The 17,500-nt window shown below is 37.0% G+C and overlaps 1 protein-coding gene across 3 annotated transcripts in view; it reads left to right on the top strand.

Moving 5' to 3' along the window:
- The window catches only part of FOXP2 (forkhead box P2), a gene marked incomplete at its 5' end in the record, with an annotated part of 192,678 nt that overhangs the window by 126,811 nt on the left and 48,367 nt on the right, over window positions 1-17,500 (top strand). For 2 of the 3 annotated variants that reach the window (XM_080343100.1, XM_080343098.1), the window contains 5 exons: window positions 2,320-2,457; window positions 3,685-3,882; window positions 5,376-5,535; window positions 11,810-12,023; window positions 13,589-13,693. In XM_080343100.1, the coding sequence (XP_080199226.1) occupies window positions 2,320-2,457; window positions 3,685-3,882; window positions 5,376-5,535; window positions 11,810-12,023; window positions 13,589-13,693 (815 nt within the window). The remainder of the gene's footprint in view (window positions 1-2,319; window positions 2,458-3,684; window positions 3,883-5,375; window positions 5,536-11,809; window positions 12,024-13,588; window positions 13,694-17,500) is intronic. The other variant, XM_080343099.1, reaches the window with a different exon arrangement.

Here is a 17,500-nt window from a genome sequence, read left to right as displayed (position 1 = left end):
TTACTAATGATTTTGACTGCCAGGCTTTTTTTTTTTTTTTTCATACTTTTGTCCATAATCCTGAAAAACAGGTGAATTAGGTTCTCTACTTTAGCTTATGCAATTGAAAGTGACTGTTGAAAAATATGGGAAAAACAGATTTGGAGAGAAAAGCTCCTAGGGAGTACCACACAGCAGGTGTGTCTCCAAATATAAGAGCAAGTACACAGTCAGGGAGATTCAGAGCAGATACTACAAAAGCTGGCAGAAATGTACCTTGTGAAGGGGAATCTCTATTTTAAACTGAGGAATAGAGGACTCTTGCGGCAGCACAAATCTTACTGCACATCATACTGGCTAGAGTCAGAAGCATGGAGCATGAATACATCAGTGCCACTTACAGAGTTAAGTTGTTTTTCGCTGTGTTTAGATCAGAATTTTTACTTGTGTGTTTGAAAATACACAAGCAAGGAAGACAGAGGGGGTATAAAGGTGAGTGGAAAAGTAGAATAGCACGCCTGCAATACCTTCACCAAGTTATATATATTATAGTAGTAAGCATAGAATAAAACATTACTGCATAGAGATGTGGTATTTCCAATACTACAAAACTAGTTGATGTGACAGTGTAGCAACCAACATTAACCATCTGAAAGCTGGTGTCTATTTAAAGTGAGTCTGCTCTCAAAGGACAGAGACAGGAACATTCAGGAAGAGACTAATCCCATATTAAAATAGATTCCTAAACTAGATCATATAAACTTTCCTTGGGATTTCCTTATTCTGTTGACTGTAGGAGTCCTGTGATAGCTGAGATTAAGTTATCGCCCTGCAAGTGTCTGAGTGGAATTCTGGTTTGCCTTTTCCAGTTGTACTTTAAAGTAAGATTTTTAGAATTTTTAGTCTTAAAATTAATTTGTTGTATGCAAAAAGCTATCAGACTTTTCAGTAATAGTCAGTGCTTTTACTTTCAGGCTCTTAATTAGTCAGTGTTTTAAGAACTAAATTTATGCTATGATGAATTGTGTGAAAAGTGGAATTCTGTGTAATATTAGATGAAGTAATTTCTTATAAAAGTAAACTTCAGCAGACTTGTATTTCTCTTTTCCTCTAAGTGTTACATTTATACAAAGTCTTTTGGGATAGACTGAAGTAATAGAAATATTAGAAAAGTTTTTCCTCATAAGATTTTCTCATTATTTATTTTATTAATAATAATATTATTTTTGCTGATTTACAGAAGACTGGAATGTTGTACAAACATTTTGCAAAGCAATATTTATATGCCAGCTTGCTATTTTATACAGAAAAAAACATGTGAATTTAGTTGGACAAGTGAGTGGCTACTTTTTCATGGGTGGAAAACTAGGCCCACTGGCAGCTGTTTGGCTGTGCCCTGCTCAGCTCGAGCAGGGGGTTCACACAGTGTCTCTGCTGCTCGGCACATTCCTCAGGCTCTTCCACGGGACTTTTCTGTCTTATTCAACCACACATCCTTGCTGTGTCTTTCCCACTCACACAGGTATCCTGAGAGCGTGTGTGTATGGGTGTTTGTGCATGTGTACACACTTCATCTCAGTCTGTAATGAACAGATAATAAATCTTTGTCCAAAAGAGCACCTACACAAAAATATGTTCTTAAATTTTAGTGGAGAAACTAATAATCTTATGACAAGATTTTCTAACTTTTAGTTTTCAGTTAGGTGTGACTGAGAACACAATTATCTCCACAGAGACTGGCTGACAGAGGTGGTGGCCCTTGTGCTGTGCTCCGATATGTCTGTACCTTTTTTTCCCCTTTGTAAATCAGACTTCCTTATCAGACTGCTGAGAAAGAAAAGTTTGCTTATGCTGAAGTGATGTGTTACGCAAATATTTTTCTAGGCTAAATGTCTTTATTGTGTAAAACATTTACTGCTTTAAGATACTTATTTTGCTGTCTGTTTTAATCATATCTTTTAAAACAGTCTCAATAGATTTTTCCATTCGTAACATTATGACACTTGATAAGATGATTGATTATGAAGTGTTGAGAGCCCTGCCATGTGATCATTTATTTTTAAATACACATTTGTACTAGCCAATGCTTAAATTTCTTGCAGGAATACATGAGAGATGTGGAACATACAGCTTGAGTCTGATCAAATCTGATGCCTCTGGAAATAGCGTGCCACAGTAATGTGGTCTTAAAATAACAGATTCTGACTGAAGCGGGAACTTTGCAGTGATAAATATTATGTAAAAAAAAATTATGGTCCATCTTTGCTACAAAATAAAAAAAAGATGTACAGCTGTGGTGCAGGCAAACTAAAATGTGTTTGACGATGATATCTTGTGCAGGTGCCTGTGTCAGTGGCCATGATGACTCCCCAGGTGATCACCCCTCAGCAAATGCAGCAGATTCTCCAGCAGCAAGTGTTGTCTCCGCAGCAGCTTCAAGCACTTCTCCAGCAGCAGCAAGCAGTTATGTTGCAGCAGGTAATGTGGGTTACCTGCTTTGGACTGTTAGCACAGGGCATTTGCACAAGTGTCAGACAGACTTTATGGGTCTTATTTTGTAATATGTCATTGCTCATTACACCAAAAAGAATGAAAATAAATGTGAAGATTCTCAGTCTTTAAATTTCTTGTTTTAATTGCAGAAGTGTGAAATTGCAATTTTGAAACATTAAATATTATATTAGAAACAGCGACAGTGGCAGTGGCAGATGCATTACAAATACTGAACAAATTGATACTTAAATTTTCAAGTGCTTAGGCACATTTTAATTGTAGTCTTGCCAAAGGAAGTGTAAATAGAGTTGTAGGTAATTGTTGCTTTAAAATTCATAACACTGTAGTGCTTCCTTTAGTCACATAAATGGTATGCGGTTATGAAATTTGAACTTTGAAGCTTGTTTCATCATGGGAAAAAGTTTTTGGTTTTTTGGGTTTGTTTGGTTGGTTGGTTTGGTTTGTTGTTTGTGGTTTTGTTGTTTGGTTTTTTTTTTACATAAAAAATTTGTCCCAGATAAGGCTACAAAGAAGGACGTTGCTGTTCCCTTAGCACAAAATCTGGCAGTTAAGTGAAGAATCCATTAACTTGTTATTCTTATTATAAAGATAGTGTCAGTGATCAGTATCTCAGCGTAACACAGAGTGGATTTTTTGGGTTCATGCTTAATTGTCATACAGAAAATGATGTGTCTGTTTGTCATAGTCATGGCTCAATCACTGTATGTTTAAACACGTTAATATGCAGTGCCATGATCATTACAGGCAATTCACCTTCAGTTGTGAATCCAGCATCCAGCTAAACAGATTGACAGATTAATTACTTTTTTCCCCTAAGAAACAGACAGTTTGGTTTGGCCTTAGTGACTTGTAGGTTTCTTGAAAGTGGATGAGTACAGCTTCTGATTTGTTACATAGGACATGTGAGGAACTTAGGTATAGTTATTTGAGGAGTTAATTTGGCTCTTGCATTCCCTTTAGAATACAGATTTTCTATACCCTTCTGTTTAGGATATTTTGGAATCTGCATTGGAAAATTTCAGAACCGCCTTGGAAAAAAATGTATGTAGATCTGCCTCTTCAAATCACATTTTTTGTTATGAGGTGATTCTTAATGGCTACGCTACCATATGCCAATCTAGAAGAGTTTAGGAGATTTATAATACTTGAAACTTTTGCCTTTATTTATTAAAGTCAAAATGGTTTATTCAGCAACAACTACAAGAGTTTTACAAGAAACAGCAAGAGCAGTTACATCTTCAGCTTTTGCAGCAGCAGCAACAGCAGCAGCAACAGCAACAACAGCAGCAGCAGCAACAGCAACAACAGCAGCAGCAGCAACAGCAACAGCAGCAGCAGCAACAGCAGCAGCAGCAGCAGCAACAACATCCAGGAAAGCAAGCAAAAGAGGTAGGAGCTAAGACCCTTGCCGATGCATACTAGGCTGAGCTGTCAGAAGCCTGGAAAAGACAAGACTAGTTTAGATTTTTTCCTGTAGCAAGGATGCAGCCATCAAAGATTTGTTCTTATGGTTTTTTACTGGGCTTAATAGCAGTGCTGGTATAATTCTCCTGCTCCCCTTTTTGAGACATAGGATTTGAGCAGTCCAGTGCTGCTGTCGTCTAATATTCGCTAATGAGTCCGCGTGTGCAAAGAACAAGCTGTGTGGTGGACACCGTACTGATTATCTTGTATTCACAGGCAGTCTGTGTTGGGGAAGGAGCCTTACTTTTCTCAGTGGCACAGCTCAGAGAGCATGCAAATTTAGTCCATGGCTGAAAAAGAGCAATTGAGCACAGATTTCAAAGTCACAGGCCTCTGATTAATGAACTGCTACTCTAGGTTTGGAGTGGCGAGTAGAAAGTTACAGTTTGATGTGCTCATAAATCAACCTGACAAGCGGGTTTCTCAGGCCTAGCTTGCACTTGTCAGCAAACTGCATCAAATATAAACATAATACAAACAAAACATGTTGAAGTAGTTAAATTGATCAGCAGGTATCCTAGACGTTGTCTTCAAGCTGCCCATTATGCAAACGTCGAGGAAGCAGTGGTGACCTCCTGAGGCTTTGTTTCTGTTTGGATTTGTGAATAGAATTTCAGACAGCCATCAACTACGGAATAGAAATTGCTCCCGTATTTCTCCGGAGGCTCTGGGCAATCCACATGACTTGCTCCATTATGCAGTCTGTTTTCCAGTGAGCGCATCAGAAGTTTCTCTTTTCCCCAAACTAGAAAGGAAAGGTCTTCCACAGCAGCTTGTCTTTCTCTGAAGTGTGACTGCCTTCTCATACCCTCCTGAGTCTTTGCAGCCTCCAGTTTGTCTTGAAATACCTCACAAAATTGGAACATAGACTTTTCCTCCATAATAGGGCACTTCGTTGCCTTGAATACGATACGTCTTTTAATATATTCCAACAAGAGAGAGAGCTAACAGGCCAGTGAAATGAAGGCTACATCCCAGTTTACTAATAGATCACTGGAGACCGCATTCATGGGCCACTGCGGACCAAACTTAGTCAATTGGAAAAACAAGAGTGCCTTTGAATCGCAGACTGCTGTAAAGAATTACACTTTTAGCATAGATAAATTTGTTATCATCTGCCATGAACTGGGCTTTTTTTTTTATTGAAACAGCTGTTATATACTTTCTCTTGACCCTTTTCTTTAGTGTGTCATTAAGTGTATCTTGCCATTTTGCCTAACACCTAATAGCTTGAATGAATATAATAGAAAATTTCAAACGCTTTCACTGCCTGAGTATTCTGCAAATAGCATTATTATTTAATAACTGAGATTAAAGGGAAAGAAGTTGATTTTATGTTTTTGGCTTTCTAGCCTTCATCGCACACTTTACTCTTTGCTGCATTTGCTTTTTCCCCACCTTGCCTCCTCTCTTTGTAGCAGCAGCAGCAGTTGGCAGCCCAGCAGCTTGTCTTCCAGCAGCAGCTCCTCCAGATGCAACAACTTCAGCAGCAACAACATCTGCTGAACCTTCAGCGTCAGGGACTCATTTCCATCCCACCTGGCCAATCTGCTCTTCCTGTCCAGTCTCTGCCACAAGGTATTTGTGTAATACATGATTGGAGTAATTTCTAATTCACAACTTTTTTAACCATTCCATTTGCATCTGAACTTCAGCGATTTCCCGTTATGACACTTAAACTTACTCTATTATTAGAACTTTATTACTCATATTACCAAATTTTCTTGAGGTGATAAATTTTACAGCATACTTGTATGGAAGAAAACAGCTTTTGAATGTTTTTTCCTAGATATAAGATGCATATTTATTAGCCTCATGTGCTGAAAACAATTCAAGCACCATTGCTTTTCCCTGAGGAATTACTGAAATCTGATTTAGTGGCAATGTTATCATTTCATTTAATATAAGTGAACAGATATTAAATATACCAGATAGTGATATTAAATCCATTCCAAAACTCAATTTTTTTTTTATTTTTTTTTTTTTTTCCTAAGAGAAGACACTATTTGGCACTGAAAGCTGTTTTGATTCTTAGTTTATGGCGTGAATTCAGGGACAAACCATAGGATTCCTTTTCTTTGCTATTCCTTTGTATTAAATATGTTAAATATGACAACAAGTTTTGAAGGAGTTGATTCCAATTGTATTATGACTGACAAATAACAGGAAAGGCTTTCTGGAAAAAATATATCCCTTTGTCACTTTGATCAAGATTTTTCAGTGCTGAAAATGAGCTCAAACTCTACTACTTGACACAAATACATTCATGGTTGAAAGAAAATAGGGCACGCACTTTTGAAAAGTAAATTAACTTGGAGATAAATGCTGCTTACATTTTAAGATAAGGCCAAAGACTTCCCAGCTTAAGGACTCTGTCTATAACTATGAAGCATGTGTTTCTGTTTGTGTTACCATAGAGAGGTGAGCTAAATGTCTGTCATAAAATTTACACAATACTCTGATCTCTGACACTTCAGTCCTGCAATGAGCATTGTTTTGACTGTGTTCATGACAGGTAACATTACTTTTAATTGGTCTTTATGGATGTATCTAGTTCCTCCACCAGATAACTATTATGAAATTGAAGCTTCAGAAATTAGATGAGCAAAAGCAGAATACATAGTACATAGACAACAGTGTAGACAGGAAAAAAAAAAAAAAAGAAAGATAAAAGGCATGAGAAATACTTACCTGCTAAAAACCTCAATCCCTGGAAAGCAGAGATTAGAAATAAATGTGTAAATTCCACGCATTGTGTTGTGTGGAAAAGTTATGACACAAGCATATCTAAAGTCATAAAAATTAGACCAAAAAAGAGTCCTAAGTAAGCTGTCACGTTAAATATTATTATTTGAGAACAGCAGTGGGGAGGCAAGCTGATTCATGAATTTGGACATATGGGACTGGTAATGCTGGTTTCCTTTCATACAAAGTCACCATGGACCAGAATGGAAAAAAGCAATTGAAACACAACCTCTCTCCGAACAGCTTTACCTTCTGCAACCTCCTCTTGTGCCATCTGTTGCAAGAGGAATTCCTTAGGTTTTCTCTCACATTAAACAATCCCCAAAGAATTCCCTAAGCACTCCTACCCAATTGCATTGATATTCATTAGTTTAATGCAACACTCATCCATCCACTTCTAGTAGAAAAACACAGAAAAAATAATACCTTTTTTGGTACATTATTAGGAGAACTAGTAAACAGAACTTTATTTTGCTCAAAGGATTAAGAATACCTGAAGTCATGACAAAATAGATTCATACTAAAGCAATAAAAAAATACAAAATTTTACAGTTAAAATATATCTGGATTGTTCACTTTAAAGCAAATTAATCTCTTGTTTGCCTCTGCCTTGACATTTTAAATTATAATGAATTCCAGTCAAGTATTTAATTCTTCCATTTTTCTCTCCTTGTTCTCATATCTGCTGTGTATGTAGGATTCCTTTACATACACAAGTTGATTTATGGGGCCTCAATTTTTCATACCCCTGATGTGGATGTGCAAACTTAAAAACATAAGACAGCTTCCCCTGGAAAACCTCTCTGCATCTATAGAAAGGCCACTCGCTCTGTGTCAGGAGAGGTGAAGGTAGACTGATGAGGGTAAGAAGGAAAGTCTTTCCAGCAAGATGCTGAAACAGAGAGAGAACCAAATGCGGAGTCGTGACATGCTCGGAGTTCCTTCTGTGGGCTTCTTTTACAGCACATTGTGTCTTTCATAGGAAGGTACTGCACCCAGTCCAGCACATAACAACATAATGAAGATTAATAGGCTTCAGATCTGTTGAGATTGTCCCATAAATCTTAAATTTACACATCCAAATACATGCAAATGTACCCAATATTTACAAATCCAAGTAGTACTTACTATATTTAACATAGCTGTCCTTGCATTGGGGTTTGCATAGAAGTAAGAAGATCAAACTTCCTTTGTTTTCCTCATAAAATTTAGCAAATTTTATGACATTTTCTGAGGTGGTATTAAATTAAACCTTCAGAATTTAAAGTAATACGGACTGAATGTGGTAGAAGAATGTTTTTCTCTTTCCACTGTGCCGCACAATGTATAATATGGTTCTAGAGAAGCTTTTACATATGTGTAACACAAATATTTTTGTATGCATCCTTTTAGCTTGCTGAGTTACATGGATATCTAGAACAATGAGAGAAATACAAGGGGATTCATGTTTAAAAATTATTGGTCACAAAGAGTCTTGTAAAACACAAGTTATTAGCGATAAAGACAGCATGGGGCTTGCATTAGTTAGTATGAAAAGACATAACTTCCAAGTACAGCTGTGAGGTTTGCGTATATAAACAGTATTTGCTCCAAGTATAGTTTCTGCCCTTAAAGGACAGGAATGTTTACCATGTTTTCTTGATGGTAAAATATAGCAAATAAGATATAAGAGGTGATTTAGCATTTATTTTGTGACAAAATTCTTCACTATGCCATATCCAAAGTCAGTGGCTTCCTTGGAGTTACTTCCATGTAATACTGCATTGTGGCTAGTTAAATGCAGAGGGCTGTAAATGAAAAAACAAACAAACAAAAAAACAACACCCTAACACCTTAAGTTTTGATCAGGCCATGTAGGAAAATTAAAAAACAGAGGCATGGACCTTGTTTTTAAGTGGTAGTTTTGTTTTAAGTATTTATTCCAACATAAAAATGGAGGAGATAGTGGTGAAAAGAGTTATAAAACAAACCTCAAAAATTCCCAAATTCTTGGTGTTAGTAAACTGCATAGCAAATCAGTATGTGCTCTTCACTATCGTCCCACTCTGGATCCTCTTCCTGATCCTTTCTCCTTTAACACAGTGTGCAGAGGGTAATTTGAGGGTTATCACAGCCTATGAAACTTTAAAACTTAGCCTACTTTTACATCCAGACTAAAATATCTGTCAGCCATTTTACAGGTCTCTTGTAAAATGGGAGTCGGACTTTTTTAGACACAGAAACTACGAAATCACCATCATTTACAATTAATTACAAATCCACTTATTAACTTTATACTTTTTAAGTGCCTGCCCTTAATCCTTTTATCCTAAAAGGCAGCCTTTCAAAGTGCTCGTGAGAAGTGATAAAATTAACCAGCCTGAGCCCAGAGAGAAACTTCTTTCTGATGTTACGGAGATGTGGGTGTGGTGGGCAGCATGGGGCCCGGCTCCCTGCGCAGCCTCGGACCGAGGAAGGGGCTGCCCAGGAGTCCCCTGGCCATGGGCTGGACTGGGCTCCAGCCGCTCCCCTTGAGCCCAAAGTTTAATGATGTCTGATGAAAATTTTCTCTCCACAAGACACAACAACATGTTTGCCCTCTGATTATTCAAACAGATGGGTTTATTATTGCTTAGTATTTTATTTTTCAATACCATATTAGTTTATTTTGTTAGCAGGAGGAGGGGAAGACTTTGAAGTAAATAATGTACTGTGTATATCATGCCACCTAAATTAATACATTACTTTTCATTTTGATTTGTGATTACATTTGCAGGTAACTATTATTTACCCCGCGAAAATGGGTTATTTGCAGTGTTGCTGGAACATACCTCATGAACACGGCAGTAATTACTTACCTTCATTAAACAATTACAACTAGTATTACCATCACTCCCGTTACCCATCTCTCTAATGCAGTAAATTAGAGCCTGGATTCTTTGCTTGCTTCCTTAAAACCTAGCTTTCAACTGTACAAATATGATATAAACTCCAGTTTTAAGACTTGCGTTCCAATCAATTCTTTTTCACTTTGTCATTAACTGAGTTTGCCAATGGGTGTTCATATCTAAGGCAGAGAAGCAGGACACAAAATAGTAGTCTAAAAATGAGCTCCTTTCATAATTTAAAAAAAAAAAAAAATATTGAATACCTTCCAACCAAATTGTTTCCACAGTACCTCCAGAAATTATTATTTCTGTAAATCACTACTAGTCTATTTTTTAATAACTTCGTATACTTCATGGTGAGACAGCTATTGAAAAGTATTAAGGAACCTACTGTGCTTTTTCATCGTTTTTGGTTGAATCTATTTTAGTAGTCTGAGTTCCTATGTCTTCAATGTAAAACATTATCTAATAAACAGATTTGCCAAATAGTGAAAAGCAATTTTAACATCTTTCCAATATATCTATGCTCAATGAAGAGTCTGAATAAATATATTTTAATGCTTTTCTGAAGCCAGGAAGTTGAGCTCTTTCAAAAGAGCAAAAAGAGCAAAATTTTAATTCAAACAACATCAACATTTGGAATGTTTTACATTCCAGCAGATCTAGGTAATCATGAGCATGTCTTATCTAATTTCACTTGTTGAGATTTTAAGATACCTCTGACCCAAACCATGTCAGGCTGAAAAAACTGGCCATGAAACCAGATCTTTCACAAGAAGCTCCTTGGGCTTCTAATTCTTTTCTACATTTAATGTAATGTTCTTCAAAAGAGAGATGTCAAACTTACAAAGACTGGCAGTGACAGAAGGTGTATATATTTCAGATGAACTCTTCCTTTTTCCTACCGTAGCTGAATGTTCAGTGGCAAGATAAGCGAATGTTCACAGCTCTTCTCTTGACTGTGTTTTGTTTACTTCAGGTGGAAGCATATTGTAAAGGAAGTTTCCATGACTTTGTGCAAAATGTTCAACTCAGCCGGACAACCCTCACACAGATGTATGAATACATTCTGCCGGCCATTGCTATTTGTGGCTGACGATGAATCCTGGAAACTACAAGTTTCCAGGCTGCAAGTGGAGTAGACAGCAAACTTAAGTTCTGTCTGCAAAGTTCTGGTGGCTAGAGTCCAGAGCAGCACTGTGCATATAGCAGACAAGTTTGAGAAGCTCTTCAATTCTGTAAGGCTGCCCATCACACCAGGAGACTGGTGAGACAGAATCTCCTTTCTCCTAGCCAGGCCTTCTGATTTGTTTTCCACAGTAGGGCTGGACAAAAAAAAAATCTAAATAAAACCCCCCAAAACAGCAAAAGGATTCCATGCTCTACACTACATGTAATTTCATCTGTGTAGAGTGAGTTGTAAATTGGCCAGTTTTGTTGACTTCCTAGTTGTCCAGTGCCACCGAATGGTACCAGAGAGTTTAAGTGGTCACCAGTATCTTGCTCTGTGCTATAGTGGTTTTGTTCTTGCAAATAGTCACTTTAGTCTTGCCTCTTAAGACACATTTTTAAATTGAACGATTTTTGTAAATATTAATCAGGACTAATGCATACGTAGGTGTCTTTAATTAAAGACAGATACATTCTGCTCAAATATTGAACCTGCTCTGATCTCATTGATTTCATTTTTGTCTTCTTTTCTCTCTCTAGTCTTCTTCCCCAACTCCCTGCTCTTGTTAAGTGTTAAAAGAGAATATCAGTGTTTGTATCTTTAATGTAATATGTTTTTCTGTTTTCCATTACATGTTGGATTAAGAGAAATTATAAAACCTGGGTTAACTGTGGGTGCATTGAGTTATGTTTCCATGTCAAGAAATTGATTACACAGACAACAAAAAACTTGTCTGGAAGTATATTTAGGATTGTGGGTTTTTTTAATTTTCAGGAAGTTTGGAAGTTCTTTGTAGCTTTCACTCTTTGTTCTTTGAGCAATGTTTTCGGAAGGAGTATAATATTATTAAAGTTGGTGATTTCTAATTGACTGCTTATAACACAAGAGAAGACAGTTAGATTACTTGGGTTCTGACAGAAGAAAAGTGAATTTATGTTTTACTATACGTTGATTGTGCTGGAAAAACAGCATCAGCTTTATTGTTGGCATTAATCCATTAATAACACTGAGCTCATTATATGAAACTCTTTATTTTGTTGTATTAGTGAGGCTCTCTTTCATTTTATAGCTGGCTTAAGCCCTGCTGAGATTCAGCAGTTATGGAAAGAAGTGACTGGAGTTCACAGTATGGAAGACAATGGCATTAAACATGGAGGGCTAGACCTCACTACTAACAATTCCTCCTCTACTACCTCCTCCACCACTTCCAAAGCATCACCACCAATAACTCATCATTCCATAGTGAATGGACAGTCTTCAGTTCTAAATGCAAGGCGAGACAGGTAATTCTGACAAGATTTCAACTGTGCTTATCTTTTGACATAAAGCTGTTGTTTAACATCGTAAGTCACATTATTTCCAGTCACAAAACAACACTTAATAGAGGTTAGTTAAGAGATTGTGGAGATGTGATTTTTCAGAATTATTTATCAATAGGGTATCACTTTCACTAACAATGTCTAATTTTGCAGACACAACAATCACCTGCTGTGATTTTATAACACATGAGCTTATGGTAGTTTTGTTAAAAATTAAAAATCCCAGAATAGAATGTGCTGGTTTAGAGGTGTAAATGCAAATCTGTGGCCACTTTTTGAGGCACATAGTTTCATTCACATTGGAGTTAATACATCTAGCAGTCAGGCCCTTACTGTTGAATCACACTGCTGGTTTCATAGAAAATGAACATGTACCTCATATTGTTCATCTCTTGTGATGCAAACCACTGTTTTTCCTTCTTATATACACAACAGTAACACAGTTGACACATTTAATATAAATTTTGAGTGGGGTTAGTGTAATACATTGGAATTCAAACATATGGATAAAGTTAAAATATTTTTTCAGACACATTGACAGCTGTTCTTCACTTTTTCTTACTTTCAAGTGATGGATTAAATGGATACAAGAGTATCTGTAGCACTTATTAATAAATAAATTAGTATAGTCAGATGTAGTTGATCTCAATATAAAATTAAATTTATATCTACATAACCTAAATTGTAAATAATTGTATTTTTCAAATAAATATTCCATGTAATTATTATAATATTTATAATAGGAGACTATAATTTAAGTGTCTCTGGTCCTCTTATGACTGCGAGAAGATATTTCTATTGTTATTTTATTTTATTTAAAATGTTACTTCTCCGAATACCACTGTAGTAGCACCTTTAGTTAGCATTACTTTTGTCCTTATATCTCAGAGGATGGTTCTTTGCTTCGGGATGCGTAGCTGACACCCACTTCCATAGGACAGTTGCCTGAATTTCTTTGATAACTCTACATGGATGAAACAGTTGTAGATGTTCCAAAAAAAGACACAAAACACAGCTGGGTTGTGGTTTGTTTGGTTTTTTTTACGAAGCCAAGCAGCTAGTGGAAGCAATACTTGTGAACAAAAATATTTATTAATGGAGTCAACTTTAGTTTTATACACATTTAATCAGAAAATCAAAATATTTTGTAGTAACTTTTACAATATTCATAAATTCTGACTGTCTTCAATATTCCTTCTCAGAATTGATCGTTTTCGAGTATATTTTTTATTTATAGGTAAATGTTACACCAAGGTCATATGGCAGGATTAGCATATGGTATTATACAGTCATCTTATTTTTTCATCCTTTATTAACAGTCATCTTTGGCTCTATTTCTTCTCTAATTGGAACATCATCTAGCCTTGGCAGTTGAACTATTCAATAGAACGATTAAATTTTTCTGACTGCTCTGAGCTAAATTGACCTGTTTTGACCTGTTTGTCACTGATCGTAACCTGACAGGCGCTAGCAGCCTCCAACGATTATGGCTTTTGAGATGAATCTGATGCCTTATTCTTTTGCTACAGCTCGTCACATGAGGAGACTGGGGCCTCCCATACTCTCTATGGTCATGGAGTTTGCAAATGGCCTGGCTGTGAAAGCGTTTGTGAAGATTTTGGACAATTTTTGAAGTAGGTGAATTTTTATTCATTGGTACAGGGTTGTTTAAGGTGAGGGAAAAAGAAAGATGGTAAAGTTTTACTATAAACCATGTCAGAGATTTTTTTTTTTTATTCCAAGGAACTGCATAATCAAGGCTATCTGCAGAGGGTCAAATTGTTATCCTTTCTTTCATGTTGAACACTTTTGCAGACCTTTCACTATCACAGTGTTTGATCCTCTTATTATCCTTTACTGAAATGGAGCCTCAGGAAATTCGAAGAGATGCTTTAGATTGTATATTGGATAGTAGGGGTATGAGAATCACGTTTTAAATTCTGACAGTTTGTGTATAGTATTAGTATGTACAGTATAAATAAAAAAGCACGAAGGACTAAGCATGACCATTTAACTCTGACTTGCTAATTTATTTTTGTTTTTACTTTTACATGTGTACAATATAAACAGAAACAGGTAGATTTGCACCTTGCAAGACTGAACAGTGATGTCAAAACTTTTCACTTCTGCTAGTTAGCTTGGCCAGCTATTGTCTAAATCAGGGCATTTAGAAAATAAGTGACAGAGCTTTTACTTTTCATTTGCAGCTTCAAACTACAATGGGTTTCTGCATTTTTTTCTTTTTTTTCTTTTTTAAATTAGTTACTAGTATTTCTATGTTCATTTCAATTTTCAACAACAGCACTGATTTTCTACCTGTGTACATTATGGACTGGTCTTTGTCAGAAGAGCCATAGTCATTTTGTCATGCAATAGATCTTAATGGAAAGCTACAGATAGGCTTATATAGATGAGTAACTTCAGGGGCTGAGACTCTTATGTTGTCATGGTGCAGCTAACAGGGTGAATGAACTGTTTCATGCTTCATCAACAATTAAGTTAATTAGCTCATTTGAAATTGCATGGCTTTGTTGCCAGGATGCTGGCAGAAACATCAAAAAGATGTGTTTACAAATGGTAGACTACAGGGTCTATAACAGAAGCACCTGAACAGCAGATCATAAGTACTCAGTATTGCGGTAACTTTTATAGTAGAATTATAGCAATACTTTTCATAAAGTATTTGCAGTGCTTTCTCCATCTTTCATGCTGCCTTTCAGTTTTAAATGAAGCAACTCAAACTGACTTTTGCAAATCTTAAGTAGGTATCACTTGTGATAAATTTTTGTTTATAAGTGCATTAAATTGAATGTCAGAGTAATGGTTTATTGTTGGAGAAAACTGGATCTAAAATAACCTGATTTACCTAAGTTTGTATTTAAAGGAAAATGAAATCTCCCAAATTCAATGGAGTGTTCTAAGTATTATTAATACTGAGAATTTAAATTCATTTATCTCAAGCATTTTCCTTTTCAAGAAAAACTACATTTTCTAAATACATCCAGCCTTCTAGGCTATAGTGATGCTAATTCTGTGGGCAGACTTTGCACATCCATTATGTCAGGTCGCTTGTTATAATCCACGATCAGTAAAACCATTTTGATTAAGGCAGTGTAGTGCTAGGTTTACAGATGCTCTTGCTTTCCTGAACCAAATAACCCTGGAAAATATGTAAGCGACATATAACATCTTGATAATTCTGGTGCAGACGCAGTCAGGGTTTACAGCAGTGCTGTGGCTTTTGTCCTATGCAGCAGCAAAAAAAAAATGTTTGAGAATATTTCTTCTTTTTATTCAATTCCATCTTCTCTGCCCTTAAAACAAATAAGAAGTCATGGTGCTGAATAAGCAAGCTTGTTTATGAAATAGAAATATTCGTTCATCTTACACTAACATTAAGATGGAGATCAATACATAACCTTGCACTAGATTCTTTAGTACCTTTTCATGTTAGTACTAGTGCAAAATCCCCATTACAATTAAAAAACATTTTATTTCAATTAAAGATCAACTTTTAGTCCAAAGACTGACCATTTTTCCAAGCCATTAACTTTATAGAGGATGACAGGACTAATGGCTGTAGTTTTCAAGGCTTTGCTCTTAGTCTAATCTTTGTTACGATGTTTTAGGTTCTCTGACTTGAAACAATATGATACCTGTGTTAAGAGAGTTAATGCAAGTATATTGTACCAAAATGAAATATTAATAAGGTACACTACCCCAGTCTAGTACTGTGTATTTCTGTAATATGCTTATGACAACTTTGAAGAGTGTCTGGTTTATGAAGTGAACTCCAAGTTCTTGTGCTTAGAAAATGGTTTACCTAGCAGCTTCATTAAAAAAAAATACTGTGCAAAGCATCAGGGAAGGAGGATTAAGACAGAAAACACTGACTTTGCTTCACTTTCCTAATAATGGACAGGATTAGGGTGAAGTGATGAATACCTTGCCATAAATGACTTAAAGCCACGCAAACTATTTTCACCTTCAATTTTGTTTTACCAGTATGAGTTGGTTTTGTTTTAAAGATAATTTGAGGACACTCCAATTATCTTGAATTCTTTAGAGAAGTTCTGGATAGCTAAAGAAGTTATACATTGTGTGCTGTGGACTAGCTTCATATTTGGAAACATATGCATCTGTTTCAAGAAAGTACAGCCGATCTCTATAATATATTTCTGTACATACAGAAAAACCTAATCCTGTATCTTTCCTGTGATATCCTTCAACTTTAAACAGAAACACAGAGTTTACATTTTATGAAGCAATTTTCTATCTTGACAAAATAATGCTAGATTACAGTTGCTCAGGGAGACTGCAGGTCAGTCAGCCTCACCTCCATCCCTGGAAAGGTGATGGATGTCATCTCCAAGTATGTGGAGGAAAAGAAGGTTATCAGAAGTAGTAGTCAGCATGGTTTCACCAAAGGCAAATAATGTTTGACCAACTTACTAGCCTTCTATGATGGTATGACTAGCTGGGTAGAAGGAAGAGCAGTGGATGTTGTCTACCTTGACTTCAGCACGGCTTTTGACACTGTCTCTCACAACCTCCTCATAGGCAAGCTCAGGAAGTGCGGGTTGGATGAATGCACAGTGAGATGGACCGTGAACTGGCTGGATGGCAGAGCTCAGAGGGTTGTGATCAACAATGCAGACTCTGGTTGGAGGCCTGTAGTTACTGGGGTTCCCCAGGGGTCAGTATTAGGTCCAGTCCTGTTCAACCTGTTCATCAATGATGTGAGTAAAGAGACTGAGTGCACCCTCAGCAAGTTCACTGATGATACCAAAATGGGAGCAAGGGCTGACACACCAGAAGGCTGTGCTGCCATTCAGTGAGACCTGGACAAGCTGGAGGACTGGGCAGAGAAGAACTTGGTGAAGTTCAACAAAGGCAAGGGTATGGTTCTACACCTGGGGATGAATAACCCCAGGCACCAGTACAGGTTAGAGGCAGACCTGCTGGAAAGCAGCACTGCAGAGAAGGACTTGGGAGTTCCGATTGACAACAGGTTGACCACGAGTCAACGATGTACGCTTGTGGCCAAGACGGTCAACACTATCCTGCGGTGCATTAAGAATGTGACCAGCAGGTTGAGGGAGGTTCTCCTCCCCCTCTACTCTGCCCTGGTGAGGCTGCAGCTGAAGTACTGCATCCAGTTCTGGACTCCCCAGTTTAAGAAGGACAAGGAATAACTAGAGGGAGTTCAGGAGACCTACAAAGATGATTAGGGGCCTAGAGCACCTTTCATATGAGGAAAGACTTTCATATGAGAGAGCTGCGTCTGCTCAGACTGGAGAAGAGAAGGCTGAGAGGGGATCTCATCAATGTTTATAAATATCTCCAGGGTGGATGTCGAGAGGATGGGGACCAGACTTTTTTCAGTGGTCCCCAACGATAGGATGAGGGGCAACAGGCACAGGCTGAAGCACTGGAGGTTC

Source organism: Nesoenas mayeri (assembly GCF_963082525.1).
Source record: "Nesoenas mayeri genome assembly, chromosome: 1".
NCBI lineage: Eukaryota > Metazoa > Chordata > Aves > Columbiformes > Columbidae > Nesoenas > Nesoenas mayeri.
The sequence above is the reverse complement of the archived record's forward strand: the minus strand, read 5'-3'. Positions and strand labels throughout refer to the sequence as shown.